The following is a 16,075-nucleotide window of genomic DNA, read 5'->3' on the forward strand; positions in this document are numbered from 1 at the left end:
GTCCCATCACTTCATGGCAAATAGATGGGGAAACAGTGGGAACAGTGAGAGACTTTATTTTCTTGGGCTCCAAAATCACTGCAGATGGTGACTTCAGCCATGAAATTAAAAGACACTTGCTCCTTAGCAGAAAAGCTATGACCAACCTAGACAGCATATTAAAAAGCAGAGACATTACTTTGCTAACAAAGGTCCATCTAGTCAAGGCTATGGTTTTTCCAGCGATCATGTATGGTTGTGAGAGTTGGACTGTGAAGAAGGCTGAGTGCCGAAGAATTGGTGCTTTTGAACTGTGGTGCTGGAGAAGACTCTTGAGTGTCCCTTAGACTGCAAGGAGATCCAATCAGTCCATTCTGAAGGAAAGGAGTCCTGAATATTCATTGGAAGGACTGATGCCGAAGCTGAAACTCCAGTCCTTTGGCCACCTGATGCGAAGAGCTGAGTCATTTGAAAAGACCCTGATGCTGGGAAGGATTGAAGGCAGGAGGAGAAGGGGACGACAGAGGATGAGATGGTTGGATGGCATCACCGACTCAATGGACTTGAGTTTGAGTAAACTCTGGGAGTTGGTGATGGACAGGGAGGCCTGGCGTGCTGCGGCCCATGGAGTCGCAAAGAGTCAGACACGACTGAGCGACTGAACTGAACTAAATGTCTATGCAGCGACGAGAGCAATCAGAAAAGGCCCGAGGAAGCAGGGAGGTGTCCCTCTCTAGGGAGACCAGCGGCGGGGTCCCCGCTGCTCTCTTCGTCAGCCTCTGAGAAGCCAGGCTCGTGCTCTGGTCTGCTGGTGTGGTGTGTGGGGCCAGGAGGGAGGTGTTCCTGCAGGGTGGGGGCTGGGCCGGGAGGCAGGGGCACAGGCACTGTCCCGTTTCCTCTGCCTGGGGCCCCTCTGCGCCCGCCGCTCTCTACTCTGGGCTCGGCCTGAGTCTGCAGCTGCCCCCAGTGCCCAGCCTCCTTCGTGTCAGGGTGCCAGGTCCTCCCTGCAGACCCGCCGAGCCCGCAACGGGCTGCTGACGCCGCTAGTCTGTGCTGTGCCCGCGGATGGCAGCCCGCCCTCGCGGCACGTGAAGAGGGCACACTTCCCTGGGGGCCCACGGGGCCCGGTGACAACCCTCGCTGGCCTTGAGGAGCTGCTAGCTCGCCGGGTCAGCGTGGTCCCATCTAGCAGCGCAGCCGGGTGGGGATCAGGTGTGCCATCTGCCCCACACGCCCCGAGTTGCCCCTGTAAGTGCCTGGCGCACACGAACATCACATCCGGGTCCTTGGACCCCGACCCCCATTCCAGCCAGAGCCGCAGCTCCCTGTCTGCCTCTGATATGGAGAGAGGTGGGTGCTCCCTGGGAGCCCACTGACATGGTGGCACTGGTATGTCCAGGCTTCCCTCTGATACAGAGTGAGGTGGGCCCCCCGAGGGGGGTCCTGGGGGGGTTCACTCATGTCCGTGGACCCCCCCCACCGAGGGGGGTCCTGGGGGGCTCACTCACGCCCATGGCCCCCCCCACCAAGGTGGATCCTGGGAGGGGTTCACTCATGCCCATGGGCCCCCCCGAGGGGGATCCTGGGGGGGCTTGCTCACGCCCATGGGCCCTCCAAGGTGGATCCTGGGGGAGCTTGCTCACGCCCATGGGCCCTCCAAGGTGGATCCTGGGGGAGCTCGCTCACGTCCATGGGCCCCCCCCCCAAGGTGGATCCTGGGGGGGTTCACTCACGCCCATGGGCCCCCCCACCAAGGTGGATCCTGGGGGGGCTCACTCATGCCCATGGGCCCCCCCACCGAGGGGGATCCTGGGGGGCTCGCTCACGCCCACGAGGCTGCTGTGGTCAGAGGCTGTGGGGGTGCTCTAGGCAGCCTTTCAGCCCGTGGTCAGCGTGTGCATCCCCTCGCACTGGGAACCGCCCTGAGGAAGCGGGTGGCCTCGGGGAGCAGGTTCCAGGGCTGCGATCGGGAGGCTGGCCGCCAGCTGCCCGGGGTTCCCGGGGGGGGAGCCAGGCGGCCCAGGACCTGCTTTCTTCCTGCGCCCCTCGGCGGGGAAGGTGCTTCTTAAACGGAAATCGAGCCAGTCTTAGAGGCCTCTGAGGTCCCAAGCACCAGGCAACACAACACCAGGCTGTGTTGAGTGTGGACCAGGCTCCGTGTTTCTGCCCCTCTGGAAGGAGCAGTCTTTCGTCCGTCTGTCCGGATCTGGGGCAGAGCCACAGTTCGCCTGCTGGACGCTGCTTCAGCTTTGCGGTCGGCGGTCAGGCACGCCTGTGGGTGCCCAGGCTCAACGTCCGTTCTAGAAACCCTCCAGCCCCGAGGACTCGGAGCGGGCCTCCTGCCCACATGGGGCCCGGGAGCCACCCTCGCTGCTCGGATGGCCAGGTCCCCCGCCTGCTGGCGAGCTTGTGGAGCCTCGTGCTGCCCTGGGTGCCAGCCGGCAGCGGCTGTGGGGCCTGGGCTCTGGGAGTGCGTCCGGTCAGGGCTGCCAGGAGCTGAGTCTGGGCCTTCTCGGGGGGCAGGCCCCCACCTCCCCTGCACCGTCCTGGAGCAGCCCTGGGCCAGAGGGCGGGCGGCTGGCCATCTAGAGGACCCCCGCCTCCCAGGCTGAGGGTCACAGACACCTCCGCAGGGTGTTCTCAGGCGTAGCTGGTAAATAGCAATCTTGCCTCCGGAGAAATTCCTTTGTCCCTTTTCGGCTCCTTATCTCGGCTCTCCGGCCTGCACTGGGCTGTTTGTAGGATGTAATTCCTTTTTAGGGAACTCAGATACTTCTCTTTGGAGCAGGCCTAACAAGGCCTGACTGCTGCTATTTTTAGCGGGGCCGGGCAGCTCTGCGTGTCCTGGAGACCAGGGCCGCCCTCTCCTCGCCACCTGCACAGCGTCAGGACAGGGCCTGGCTTTGTTTGGCTGCGTGGCGTGTTTTTGTTTTTATTTTTAATTCCATCAGCTCTTCCTTGCCAAAATCTCTAATTCACTCTTTTCCAAAATATTTTTCTTGAGCCTTCCTATGAAAGAACCCACGTATTTCTATCAGTTGCCTGCGTTTCCCCCCTAGAGTTCGCAGAAGCTCCTTTTTTTGGTAAAGAATGTTGGCCCAGCGCGTGTGCAGATGTGGTCAGCCACCCTGTGCCAGGTGGGCAGGATGGGAGCCCAGTTAGAGCCAGGCAGCAGAGGCCCCGGCCCTGACCCCCGGGGCCAGGAGTCCCCTGCCTGTCCAGCTCCCGCTTCCCTGAGCTCCTTCCCACCGGTCGTGGCCTGAGCTCGCTGCCCACATCTTGGAAGGACTTTCCTGCCCATCCTGAAGACAGCCATGCCATCCTCCCCGAAGGGCTCTCCGTCTAGGCTCCTTCCTGGAGGCAGGGGGAGGGCTGCAGCTCTGACCTTAGCGGCCCAGCCTGGCACTTTCACTCCTAGTCCCGGGGTCCCCCAGGTGACAGCTGGTCCTGCCCCGGGGGCATTTGTGGTGGTGTTGATCTGACCCACCATCCGGTGCTTGCTCTGCGTCTGTCCTGAGTGCAGTGAGCGCCCAAGGCAGGCACATGCGGGAGGGGCGCTCAGAGAGCCGGGGCAGCAGCGCTTGCTGCAGTTCAGTCGCTCAGGCGTGTCCGACTCTTTGCGACCCCGTGGACTGCAGCACGCCAGGCCTCCCTGTCCTCCACCATCTCCCGGAGTTTACTCAAACTCACGTCCGTCGAGTCGGTGATGCCATCCAACTATCTCATCCTCAGTCACCCTCTTCTCCTCCTGCCTTCAATCTTTCCCAGCATCAGGGTCTTTTCCAGTGAGTCGGTTCTTCTCATCAGGTGGCCAGAGTGTTGGAGTTTCAGCTTCAGCATCAGCCCTTCCAATGAATATTCAGGACTCATTTCTTTTAGGATGGACTGGTTTGAGCTCCTGGCTGTCCAAGGGAGTCTCAGGAGTCTTCTCCAAGACCACAGCTCAGAAGCATCAATTCTGCAGCACTCAGCCTTCTTTATGGTCCAGCTCTCACATCCATACATGACCACTGGGAAAAACATAGCTTTGACTAGATGGTTTGTTGGCAAAACGATTCCTCTGCTTTTTGTTGCAGTGTCTAGGTTCCTCATGGCTTTCCCTCCAAGGAGCAAGCGCCTTCTCATGTCACGGCGGCAGTCAGTGCCCACAGTGACTCGGAGCCATGAAAACAGTCTGCCGCTGCTTCACTTTCCACCTTCTATTTGCCACGAAGTGATGGGATCAGGGGCCACGGTCTTAGATTTTTGAGTGCTGAGTTTCAAGCCAGCTTTTTAAAACCTCCTCCTTCACCTTCATCAAGACGTTTAGTTCCTCTTCACTTTCTGCTATTAAAGTGGCATCATCTGCGCATCTGAAGTTGCTGCTATTTCTCCTGGAAATCTTGATTCCAGCTTGTGCTTTGTCCAGCCCGGCGTTTCTCATGATGTACTTACTCTGCACAAGTTAACTAAGCAGGGTGTCAGTATGCAGCCTTGTCTCACTCCCTTCCCTGTTTTGAACTACGCAGTTGTTCTATGTCTGGCTCTAATCATTGCTTCTTGACCTGCATACATGTTTCTCAGGAAACAGGTAAGGTGGTCTGGAACTCCATCTCTTTGAGAATTTTCCGCAGTTTGTTGTGATCCACACAGTCAAAGGCTTTAGCGTAGTCAGTGAAGCAGAAGTAGATGTTTTTCTGGAATTCCCTTGCTTTCTCCATGATCCAGTAAATGTTGGCAGTTTGATCTCTTGTTCCTCTGCCTCTTTGAAACCCGGCTTGAACACATGGAAGTTCTCAGTTCACATACTGTTAAAGCCGAGCTTGAAGGATTTTGAGTGTAACCTTACTAGCATGTGGAATGAGTGCAGTTATACAGTGGTTTGAACGGTCTTTGGCATTGCCTTTCTTTGGCATTGAAATGAAAACTGACCTTTTCTAGGCCAGTGGCCACAGCCGAGTTTTCCAGATTTGCTGGCGTATTGACTGCAGCACTTTCACAGCGTCATCTTCTAGGATTTTAAGCAGCTCGGCTGGAATTCCATCACTGCCACTAGCTTTGTTCGTAGTGATGCTTCCTAAGGCCCACTTGACTTCACACTCCAGGATGTCTGGCTGTAGGTGGGCCACCACAGTATCATGGTTGTCCAGGTCTTCGAGACGTTTCTCGTATGGTTCTGCTGTGTATTCTTGCCGCCTCTTCTTAGCATCTTCTTCTGTTAGGCCCTTCCTGTTTCTGTTCTTTATCGCGCCTATTCTTACATGAAATGTTCGCTTGGCATCTCCAGTTTTCTTGAAGAGATCTCTGGTGTTTCCCATTCTGTTGTTTTCCTCTGTTTCTTTGCTTCGATCACTGAGGAAGGCTTTCTTATCTCCGCTTGCTATTCTTTGGAACTCTGCATCCAGATGGGAATGAAGGTATCTCCTTTGCCTTTCGTTTCTCTTCTTTCCTCAGCTATTTGTAAAGCGTCCTCAGACAACCATTTTGCTTTTATTTCTTTTTCTTGGGGATAGTTTTGGTCGCCGCCTCCTGTACAGTATTATGAACACCATGCATAGTTCTCCGGGCACTGTGTCTACCGTTTCTGATCCCTTGGATCTATTTGTCTCCTCCGGTGTATAAACATGGGATTTGATTTAGATCATACCTGGATGGCCTAGTGGTTTTCCCTACTTTGTTCAGTTGAAGCCTGAATTTTGCAATCAGGAGCTGATGATCTGAGCCCTAGTGGGCTCCCGGTCTTGTCTTTCCTGACCGTATGGAGCTTCTCCATCTTTGACTGTGATCCCTGGAAAGCCGGGCAGCAGCCTGTGGTTTGCTCTGTGGCCTGGCGATGGCCTTTCCTGCCGAGTGGGCCGCAGGAGAGGGTGCGCCCCGCGGCCGTGTCCTGGGCTGTCTGTCAGGGTACTGCCCACGCGTGTGTGTGCGGGCGCGCGTGTGCGTCCCCATCGCTGGCCGTGGGCACGCGTGCGTCTGCCTCCCCAGCCCTCTGTGGCTGTCCTGTGCCCGTCGTCCTCTGGAGCCCCCGCCGCTCGCTGAGGCGCCTCCCGGCCCCTGGGGCTCAGGCGCCAGCAGGGCCTCGTCTCGCGGAGCTTTCTGTGGTCGGCGCTCTGCTCTGCGCTGCCTGGCGCGGCCGCCACCGTCCACGGTGGCCAGGCAGCCCTGCCTCTCAGCGTGGGTCCAGACCGTCAGCACTCAATGTGGCCATCGGCACGGTGGGCTTGGGGCTGCCGTCTTATTATCTGTGTTATGCTTACACCTTCTGGTCTGTCCCTTTATTTCCCCATTTCTGCTTTCTTTTGGATTAGTTCTCCGTTTCTCTCGCGTTCCATTTGAAACTGTTGACTGGCGTCTTGCGTCTCATGAAGGGTCTTCCTGGCAGCTGTGGGTTTCGAGTCCCCCTGCCTCTGGTCAGCATCCTGCTCCTTCACGTGCCACGTGGACACGCTGGGACCGTGTGGGTTTCCGAGCAACGTGTGCCGTCCGTCTGCCTGCACTGGGGACTCCAGCCAGCGGGTTATAGTTGCTGTAAACTATGATTTATAATTGCTACTTTAAATCAAGGGTCAGCACCCCGTCCCTGCCCTCCAGCCTAGCCAGTCCGACCTGCTGCCCGGCTTGGGGTCAGGTTCCCAGGGGCGGCCTCACCCCCTCGCGTGGCCTCCACACCTGCCCAGCGGCGTTCCCTCGAGGCTGCTGGCTGTGGGGCCTGAGTCTGTGCTGGTCCCCTGGTCAGCGTCTGCCCAGCCTGCCCTAGTGGAGCTCCACGCGGGCTCACGGGGACAGAGCCCATCCGAGTTTACTCGTGAAAATGTTTGAAGGACGGTTGGCTGAGCTGTGTGATTCTTGGCTTATACTTGCTCGCATTGAGGATTTTTATAAAAAAAACTTAGACATTGGTTCTGTTGTGGCTGCCGGCGGTTCTGGTGGGTGTCGGTTCTGGTGTGGGTGTCGGCGGTTCTAGTGGATGTTGGTGGTTCTGGTGTGGGTGTCGGTGGTTCTGATTTGGGCCTTGGCGGTTCTGGTGTGGGTGTCAGTAGTTCTGGTGTGGGCCTTGGTGGTTCTGGTGTGGGTGTCGGTGGCTCTGGTGAGTGCTGACGGTTCTGGTGTGGGTCTCTGGTTCTGGTGTGGGTGTTGGCGGTTCTAGTGGGTGTCAGTTCTAGTGTGGGTGTCGGTGGTTCTGGTGAGTGTTGATGGTCCTGGTAGGTGTCGGTTCTGGTGTGGGTGTTGGTGGTTTTAATGGGTGTCAGTGGTTCTGGTGTGGGTGTCGGTGGTTCTGATGTGGGCCTTGGCAGTTCTGGTGTGGGTGTCGGCGGTTCTGGTGAGTGCTGATGGTTCTGGTGTGGGTCTCTGGTTCTGGTGTGGGTGTTGGTGGCTCTAGTGGGTGTCGGTGGTTCTGATGTGGGCCTTGGTGGTTCTGGTGTGGGCCTTGGTGGTTCTGGTGTGGGCCTTGGCGGTTCTGGTATGGGTGTCAGTGGTTCTGATGAGTGCTGATGGTTCAGGTGGGTGTCGGTTCTGGTGTGGGTGTCGGCAGTTCTACTGGGTGTCAGTGGTCCTGGTGTGGGTGTCGGTGGTTCTGATGTGGGCCTTGGCAGTTCTGGTGTGGGCCTTGGTGGTTCTGGTGTGGGCCTTGGCAGTTCTGGTGTGGGTATCAGTGGTTCTGGTGAGTGCTGACGGTTCTGGTGTGGGTCTCTGGTTCTGGTGTGGGTGTCGGCGGTTCTAGTGGGTGTCAGTGGTTCTGGTGTGGGTGTCGGCGGTTCTGGTGAGTGCTGACGGTTCTGGTGTGGGTCTCTGGTTCTGGTGTGGGCCTTGGCGGTTCTGGTGTGGGTGTCGGTGGTTCTGGTGTGGGTGTCGGTGGTTCTGGTGAGTGCTGACGGTTCTGGTGTGGGTCTCTGGTTCTGGTGTGGGTGTCGGTGGTTTTAGTAGGTGTCAGTGGTTCTGGTGTGGGTGTCGGTGGTTCTGGTGTGGGTGTCGGCGGTTCTGGTGAGTGCTGACGGTTCTGGTGTGGGTCTCTGGTTCTGGTGTGGGTGTCGGCGGTTTTAGTGGGTGTCAGTGGTTCTGGTGTGGGTGTCGGCGGTTCTGGCGTGGGTGTCTGGTTCTGGCGTGGGTGTCTGGTTCTGGCGTGGGTCTCTGGTTCTGGCGTGGGTCTCGGTGGCTCTGCTTCCTGGGGGCCTGGAGGACTGTGTCTTGCGCTGGGGTGTGCCTGGGAGGCTGTTGCTCTGGGGTGATTCTCTCTGGTGCTCAGGGGCCTTTCCGTGTGGTTCAGCTCCCCTGCCTTGGAGGGTTTCCCTGGGCCCTGGGTTTAGATGTGAGCTCCGGGCCCTGCCTCGCTCTCTCCCCTTGGTACCGGGGTGCAGAGGCTCCCCACTCTGCCCTCGCCCACGCCTGCCCCTGCCCCTGCCCTCTCACTGACGCTCTTTTCACCTTCTTGGGTTTTTCTGGCCTGTGTGGCCCTTGCTGAACTTTCCTCGAAGTTGGTTCTCCCTCGGGCCCTCTGTAACCTGCTTTTCTTTTCTGGGACGATTTTGTCCTTTTCCCCATTTCTGTCCTGAGGTCGATCCTGTCTCTCTTTCTCGTTTCTCCTCCCCTCGGCGCCTGTTTGGATGTTCAGCTCTGTCTGCGGGGGGCGGGGGGGGGGGTGCCTCGCAGCTCTGGGCTGCTCTGTGCCTCTGTCGAGGGCAGGCCTTTTCCTGGAGGTGCTCTTTCCTCGTGGGCCGCAGCCCTGCAGGGACGTCCCCTTCCTCTGCCCGCCCCCAGCAGCCTCGGCGCGGGTCGCGTTCCTGGCCTCACAGCACCCTCTTCTGTCCGTCGGGCAAAGCTGTGCTGCCTGCTGTGGGCGAAAAGGTGCCTCCCCTGCGTCTCAGGGCGCCGGCCTGCCCCCTGCTCCCCTGCTCACATTCCTGCTGCAGCCGGCCCGTCCTCCCCGAGGCCCTGCTCTGCAGAAGCGGGGCCTCCTGGCGCCCTGCAGCCGGATCCATGGACCCCGCTGGGCTGAGTGTTCTGCCGTCCGCAGCCGCCTCGGCCTCCCCTGCCCAGGGCCGTGTGGACTGGTCACCAGGCTGCCCGTTAGATCCAGAAGCTGTGAGCCCAGTGGCCCGCCCCCTGACCCCGCCCCCCGCCCCCCCCCCCCCCCCCCCGCCTTTCCACTCTGTTCTCCGTGCGTTCGGGCTGCTTCGATTCCGTCTGGGTTGGAAGTTGGCCTGGGTTTTCGCACGGGGGCCTCTCTGTACCCGCCTCCCATCTGAGCCAGAAGCTCTGGGCTCCCGTGTGGCCCTGCAGAGTCTAGCCCTGGCGCCTCGCCTCCATTTCTCGGCTTGACATTTCCCTGAGTGGAGCTTGTCCTCCCGTTTCCCCAGAGATGCAGGAGGGGGGGGGGCTTCATTCTCTTCATCCACCGGTTTTCAGAGAGGTGTCCTGACCCCACTCTGACTGGCATGGGGGTGTTGGTTAGCGTCGTCATGAACTCATGGATCTAAGTGTGTGTGTGTGTGTGTGTGTGTGATGGATCTAAGTGTGTGTCTGTGTGTGTGTGTGATGGATCTAAGTGTGTGTGTGTGTGATGGATCTAAGAGTGTGTGTGTGTGTGTGTGTGTGTGATGGATCTAAGTGTGTGTCTGTGTGTCTATGTGTGTGTCACGGATCTAAGAGTGTGTGTGTGTCTGTGTGTCTGTGTGTGTGTGTCACGGATCTAAGAGTGTGTGTGTGTCTGTGTGTCTGTGTGTGTGGGCGGGGGGGGGCCTGTCCTGGGTGGAGCGGGAGTGCTGGTTAAGCTCTGACGTGGCGTCAGGCTCCTCTCCCGCTTCCTGCAGGGGCCCCCAAACCCCCCGCACACCCCCCACCCCGATGCTCCTTGCGGGGGCCGGGCTTCTCTGAACCCACTCTCTCCCCCGAGCCCCGTTCCCAGCTGTGCGTTCGTCCCCGGCCGGCCCAGGGCGAGCCTCTGTGGACCCCGTGTGGCCTCTGGCATGGAGGCTGCGTGGTCTGTGGTCTGTGGTCTGCAGAGACGGGTGTGGCGGCTGCTCTCCCGACGTGCGGGCCCTTCCCACAGGTCTCTGTCACTTTCCTCCCCAAACGCTTCGTGATGAGGACCTTTGTTCTCACGCGAGACCTGCCTTTGTCTCCTCCCATCCACTCCTGTGTGAGCTCGTCCCGGCGCCTCATCGTGGCTTTTGAAGCGCCCTCTCCCTTCCTCTGTGTGGAGGGGCCTCCCCACCGGACCCTGCGGCGGGTGTGCCGGGCCTGCGGGCCGCCGGGGGCTCCCTGACGAGTGGGAGGGCGCGGGGGGGCTATTTTTGGATTTCTTCGAGATTTGTGGGATGAGAGTCAAGTGTATGAGGAGCCTGGCGTGATGGGAATGGTGGATTCTGTGCCTTAAAAGGCTGCTTCAGTTCAGACCGTGACAGAGTGAGCAGCCGCTGAGGGAGACGCGCGCAGGCATGAAGGCGGCAGCAAGGCCCTGCCCAGAGGGACCCGCCCGGCGGCTGCTTGGGTGTCACGTCCTGGCCTCCCTGCGTGGCTGCGGGGCGTCCCTGGAAAGCGCCGCTCAGCCCTCCCCGGGGACTCGGGCGCGGTCCCTGCCACACTCTGGTGACCCACAGCCTCTGTGCACGGTGTGGCGGTATGACCTGCAGGAGCCCACTCGAGAGCCCTGCCCGTGTCTGGGGTGCCTTCTGCCCTTCCTGCCTCCGGACTGGCGCTGGGCCTGAGCTGCAGGACAAGGGGGACTGGGCCCAGAGGACGCAGCCCTGAGCGGGGTCGTGAGCCACCAGCTTCCTCGGGATGACCTGTGCTGTCCGCGCCCCTCCCCATCTGTGCAGCTCCGGGTGTCCGGGTGGCGCCGCTCGGGTGGAACCCTGGGCCCCTCGCAAAGGTCTGGCTTTGTGTGTTGTCCCAGGTGCCAGGCGCGGCGGGTGACAGCCGCATACATCATGCAGCTTTTGGTGGCTTTCACGCGACTACGCTGTCCGGTCACTTGTTCCTGGGCCTGAGGCCAGCCCATCTGGGCACCTGACCCAGGCTGCCCAGAGCTGCTTCTGACCGAGGTCCCTCGTGCCCTTTGCGGCCCCGGCCCTGGGCCCGGAAGCCAGCCTGCAGTCTGCCCTGGCTGTGGAGGTGATCTGCTGCCCGAGCGCCCAGGTCCCTGCCCGGCTGTGGGGTGTTGGGTGAGGTGCCCGCTGGGAGGCATGCCGCCTGGTTTCCCGAGCCCTGAGGCCGGAGCCCAGGAATGAGGGGTCCGGGCCTGTGTTGAGGGGGCAGTGAAAGCGGCCTCGTGAACATCCTGTACCCTGCTCAAACGGAACGCAGGTGCGAGCTGGGTGCAGCCGCGTGCCTTGAAGCTGCACCTGCTGCTTGCCATTTCGGGTCGGGGGCAGCTGCTGCCGAGCGAGGCTTCCTTTGGCCCCCGCCTGGCACTCTGCGCTCTGCTCCAGGGCCTGGCCCCACGTCCCGTCCCCCTGGCCTGCTCCCTGGTCAGCTGGCTGAGCCCCAGGTGCAGCCCCTTCCTGTCGGGGACCTCACTGCCCTTGTGCCCAGAGGAGCCGTGTCTTGAGCCCCTTGACCGCGCCCATCCGTCCACGGCTCGCTGACCTCTGGGCAGGACGCAGGAGCCGAGGCTGGTGCAGGCGGTGTGGGAAGCAGCAGTGCGGCCTGGGCCTGGGCCGCCGGCTGTGGGATGCCTGCCTCTGGGATGGTGGGCGGGGGGAGGCCAGGGTGGCTCCGGGGTCTCGGTGAGCGCTGCAGGGCCGGCTCTGTCGCCGCGCCAAGGGAAGCGCAGAGCAGAGGACGGGCGGGACGGGGGTGTGGACAGCCGGGGCCCTGCTGCTTCCCCAGCGCCGGCCACCCTGCCCTGGCCGCTGCCCCCGCCCGTGGACGTCCTGGCACCGCTGCCTGCTCCCCCAGCTGTGGGCGCCCCAGGGGGTGGGGCCGGGACCTCCGGGTCCCCCTTGAGCCCGTGTGGGTCCACTCCTGCCCCGGTGACCCAAGGGTCGCTCCCGATGCCCAGCCTGTTTCAGGGCCCAGGGGAGATGCGGGTCCGGGCCGTTGCCCGAGTCAGGACCCTGTGCGGGGAGGGCTGCAGGGCTGCCGGGCCGCTGGGCCGCTCGCCCTCAGGACGGCTCTCTCCCCCTCAGGACGGCTCTCCCCCGCTCAGGACGGCTCTCCCCTCAGGACGGCTCTCCCCGCTCAGGACGGCTCTCCCCCAGGACGGCTCTCCCCCAGGACGGCTCTTCCCCTCAGGACGGCTCTCCCCCGCTCAGGACGGCTCTCCCCCAGGACGGCTCTCCCCCGCTCAGGACGGCTCTCCCCTCAGGACGGCTCTCCCCGCTCAGGACGGCTCTCCCCCAGGACGGCTCTCCCCCAGGACGGCTCTTCCCCTCAGGACGGCTCTCCCCCGCTCAGGACGGCTCTCCCCCAGGACGGCTCTCCCCCTCAGGATGGCTCTCCCCGCTCAGGACGGCTCTCCCCTCAGGACGGCTCTCCCCCGCTCAGGACGGCTCTCCCCCAGGACGGCTCTCCCCCGCTCAGGACGGCTCTCCCCTCAGGACGGCTCTCCCCCGCTCAGGACGGCTCTCCCCCAGGACGGCTCTTCCCCTCAGGACGGCTCTCCCCCGCTCAGGACGGCTCTCCCCCAGGACGGCTCTTCCCCTCAGGACGGCTCTCCCCCTCAGGACGGCTCTCTCCCCCACTCAGGACGGCTCTCCCCTCAGGACGGCTCTCTCCCAGGACGGCTCTCCCCTCAGGACGGCTCTCTCCCAGGACGGCTCTCCCCCAGGACGGCCCTCTCTCAGGATGGCTTCCCCCCTCAGGACGGCTCTCTCCCCCGCAGGACGGCTCTCCCCCTCAGGACGGCTCTCCCCCAGGACGGCTCTTCCCCTCAGGACGGCTCTCTCCCTCAGGACGGCTCTCTCCCCCACTCAGGACGGCTCTCCCCTCAGGACGGCTCTCCCCCAGGACGGCTCTCCCCCAGGACGGCTCTTCCCCTCAGGACGGCTCTCCCCCGCTCAGGACGGCTCTCCCCTCAGGACGGCTCTCCCCCTCAGGATGGCTCTCCCCCACTCAGGACGGCTCTCCCCTCAGGACAGCTCTCCCCCGCTCAGGACGGCTCTCTCCCAGGACGGCTCTCCCCCAGGACGGCCCTCTCTCAGGATGGCTTCCCCCCTCAGGACGGCTCTCTCCCCCGCAGGACGGCTCTCCCCCTCAGGACGGCTCTCTCCCCCACTCAGGACGGCTCTCCCCTCAGGATGGCTCTTCCCCGCTCAGGACGGCTCTCCCCCAGGACGGCTCTTCCCCTCAGGACGGCTCTCCCCCAGGACGGCTCTCCCCCAGGACGGCTCTTCCCCTCAGGACGGCTCTCCCCCGCTCAGGACGGCTCTCCCCTCAGGACGGCTCTCCCCCTCAGGATGGCTCTCCCCGCTCAGGACGGCTCTCCCCTAGGACGGCTCTTCCCCTCAGGACGGCTCTCCCCTCAGGACGGCTCTTCCCCTCAGGACAGCTCTCCCCCGCTCAGGACGGCTCTCCCCCAGGACGGCTCTTCCCCTCAGGATGGCTCTCCCTGGCTCAGGACAGCTCTCCCCTCAGGATGGCTCTCCCCCAGGACGGCCCTCTCTCAGGATGGCTTCCCCCCTCAGGACGGCTCTTCCCCTCAGGACGGCTCTTCCCCGCTCAGGACGGCCCTCTCAGGACGGCCCTCTTGTGCTCCCAGCAGAGCCTCCAGGCAGCAGGGCCGCAGCTCCGGGGACGACTCCGTGGTCGAGGTCAAGTGACAGGAGGGAGGCCTGGCTGGGCGCCGCCTCGGGGCCAGCCTGGTTGGCGCGGGGGGGACCCTGGTGACCAGGGAGACGCTGCGGGCCTCGCCCGGGGGCTGGGCTGAGCCGAGCCCGGCACAGTGGGCCCGCCAGCTCTGCCACCTGCCGCTGCGTGGCTGCACCCGGGCCCGCTGGCTGCTGCAGCGTGTCCACCTCCCCAGGGGCTGGGCTGGGGCTCAGGTGCGCGTCGGGCGTGAGACAGCGCCCGCCCTCGCGGCCGGCTCTGCCCTTCCTGTACTGTGTCCGTCGCTCAGCCGTGTCTGACTGTGGCCCCCTGGACTGGGGCGCGCTGGGCTCCTGTGTGCGTGGGATTCTCCAGGCAAGAAGATGGCAGTGGGTCGTCATTCGCTTCCCCAGGGGATCCGCCTGACCCAGGGATTGAACCCAGGTCTCCCGTGTTGCAGGCGGCTTCTCCACTGTCTGAGCCGCCAGGGAAGCCCCGCTCCCTCCCAGATGGTGGAAGACACGCACACACGTGTGCACAGCGCCGACACACGCATACGACACGCGTGCGCTCGCAGCCCCGCGGGGCCACGGTGGCGTCAGGACGGCTGTCCTCCGGGCCCTGCCTGCGGCCTGTGGCCGATGTGGGCCGTCCTGTCATGGGGGGAGCACCAGCATTCTGGAGAGACCAGGGGCTCCCTGGGCCCACGCCCCGGGTCGGGGCCGCCCTGACGCCTGCCTTCCTCCGCAGGTCGTCCACGCTCACAGGCCGCACTTCCTGGCCCTGCACTGCCAGGAGTTCGGAGGGAAGAACTATGAAGCGTCCATGTCGCATGTGGACAAGTTTGTCAAGTAAGTCTGGGGGCAGCTGCCTGGCCTCCGCCTCCTCCTGGGGCGAGGTGGGTATGGCTGGGGGCAAGGGGCACAGCCCCACCTGAGGGCCAGGCCCGGGGCCAGGGCGCCTTGCCAAAGAGGGGGCGTGGCCCGGGGGTGGGGCCGGGGGGAGCGACGGGGTGGCTGCGCCCAGGGTTCAAGGCAGTGGCACCTGTGGGCTCAGAAGCGTCAGCCCCAGGTCCAGGCCGAGGTTCTGTCATGTGGCCTGATGGCTGTGAGCTGCCTGCTGCTGCTGAGAACAGACAGATGGACGGACTGATGGACAGATGGACCGGGTGTCCACTCAGAAGCTCACAGCTCGTTGATCGCAGTGCAATGGGCACAGAGCGCCATCGTCCGTGGGAGGCGCACCCTGTGGCTCCGTGGGAGTCAGTCCTATGTAGAACCGCCCAGCGCCACCCGGGGACAGGGACGCAGACCTGGGAGCTGGACGCGGGAGTGGGCAGCAGCGGGCTGGATAGCAGGCGCCTCTCTGCTCTGTGTCCCCTGGGGTGGGCACCACCCCTGACCCAGATTCCAGGCGCTGTGACAGCTCCCACTGGTGGAGGGAGAGATGGCACTTCTGAGGCAGCTGTGGGGGTGAGGCACCGGGCCGGGGGGTGTCCAGCCTGGGGCCCAGCCTGAGGCCAAGTCCCGCAGCTGTCGCTGGCCTCAGTTCCCTGTGGATGGTCATAAGTCATCCATGTTTTCAGCTGTCACATTATGGGGTCATTTGTTAAAAGACAGATTTTTTAAAACTACCATATTTTCCCCAAATAACCTATAACTTAGAGCAATTTCAATCAGAACGTTTCCTTAGCGCTGAAACTAATGCTGGAGTCACCACAGGGGGGCAGAGGGTCAGGGCTCGCCACAGGGATTCTGCAGCACAGTGAGGTGGGCATCCGCACTGCCCCGGCCCGGAGCCCCCCGTGTGTGGGGGCGGGGCGACACCCAGTGGGCTGTGCAGGAGCCCCCACGTCCCCCCCGGGTGTGGCCGGGGCAGCTGGGTCGGGAGGGCACCGCGGGGTCCTGGGCCAGGAAGCTGTGAGGCTGCGTCCCCGCCCTGCCCTGGTCCCCCGCCCCGCCTGGGCTGAGTTCCAGTTGACCCAGAGTGAGGGCGAGAGGCCTGAGGGTGGTCTGATGGTCCGAGGGTGAAGTGCAGGAGAGCATCCGGGCAGAGGCTTCTTCAGAAGGTGCGCAAGGTCCAGCAAAGGAAAGACAGACACACTGGGCCGTGGTGATATTAAAGTCTTCATCAAAAGACACTGTAAACGAAGTCAAAGCTTAGCCACACTTGGGAAAAGTATCTGCAATGTACTTGACTGTCAAAAATTGTCAGTGTTTAAATATCTAAAGAGCTCTAATAGGTCCACGAGAAGAGAACACTTTGGGGAAGCCGGGCATTTCAGAGACAAGCAGACGCAGCTGCAGGGTCTCACCTCCGTGCCCACGCCATCACACGCTCCCGGGCGCCTGCCATCCTCCTGCTGCCCTTA

At 62.4% G+C, this 16,075-nt stretch overlaps 1 protein-coding gene across 5 annotated transcripts in view; it reads left to right on the forward strand.

Annotated features, from left to right (window-relative positions):
• INPP5A (inositol polyphosphate-5-phosphatase A) overlaps positions 1 to 16,075 on the forward strand; it is a 152,332-nt gene that overhangs the window by 59,392 nt on the left and 76,865 nt on the right. For all 5 annotated transcript variants that reach the window (XM_069567811.1, XM_069567810.1, XM_069567812.1 and 2 more), the window contains one exon: positions 14,455 to 14,555. In XM_069567811.1, the coding sequence (XP_069423912.1) occupies positions 14,455 to 14,555 (101 nt within the window). The remainder of the gene's footprint in view (positions 1 to 14,454; positions 14,556 to 16,075) is intronic.

The sequence above is a fragment of the Ovis canadensis genome, chromosome 22, assembly GCF_042477335.2.
Source record: "Ovis canadensis isolate MfBH-ARS-UI-01 breed Bighorn chromosome 22, ARS-UI_OviCan_v2, whole genome shotgun sequence".
Lineage (NCBI taxonomy): Eukaryota > Metazoa > Chordata > Mammalia > Artiodactyla > Bovidae > Ovis > Ovis canadensis.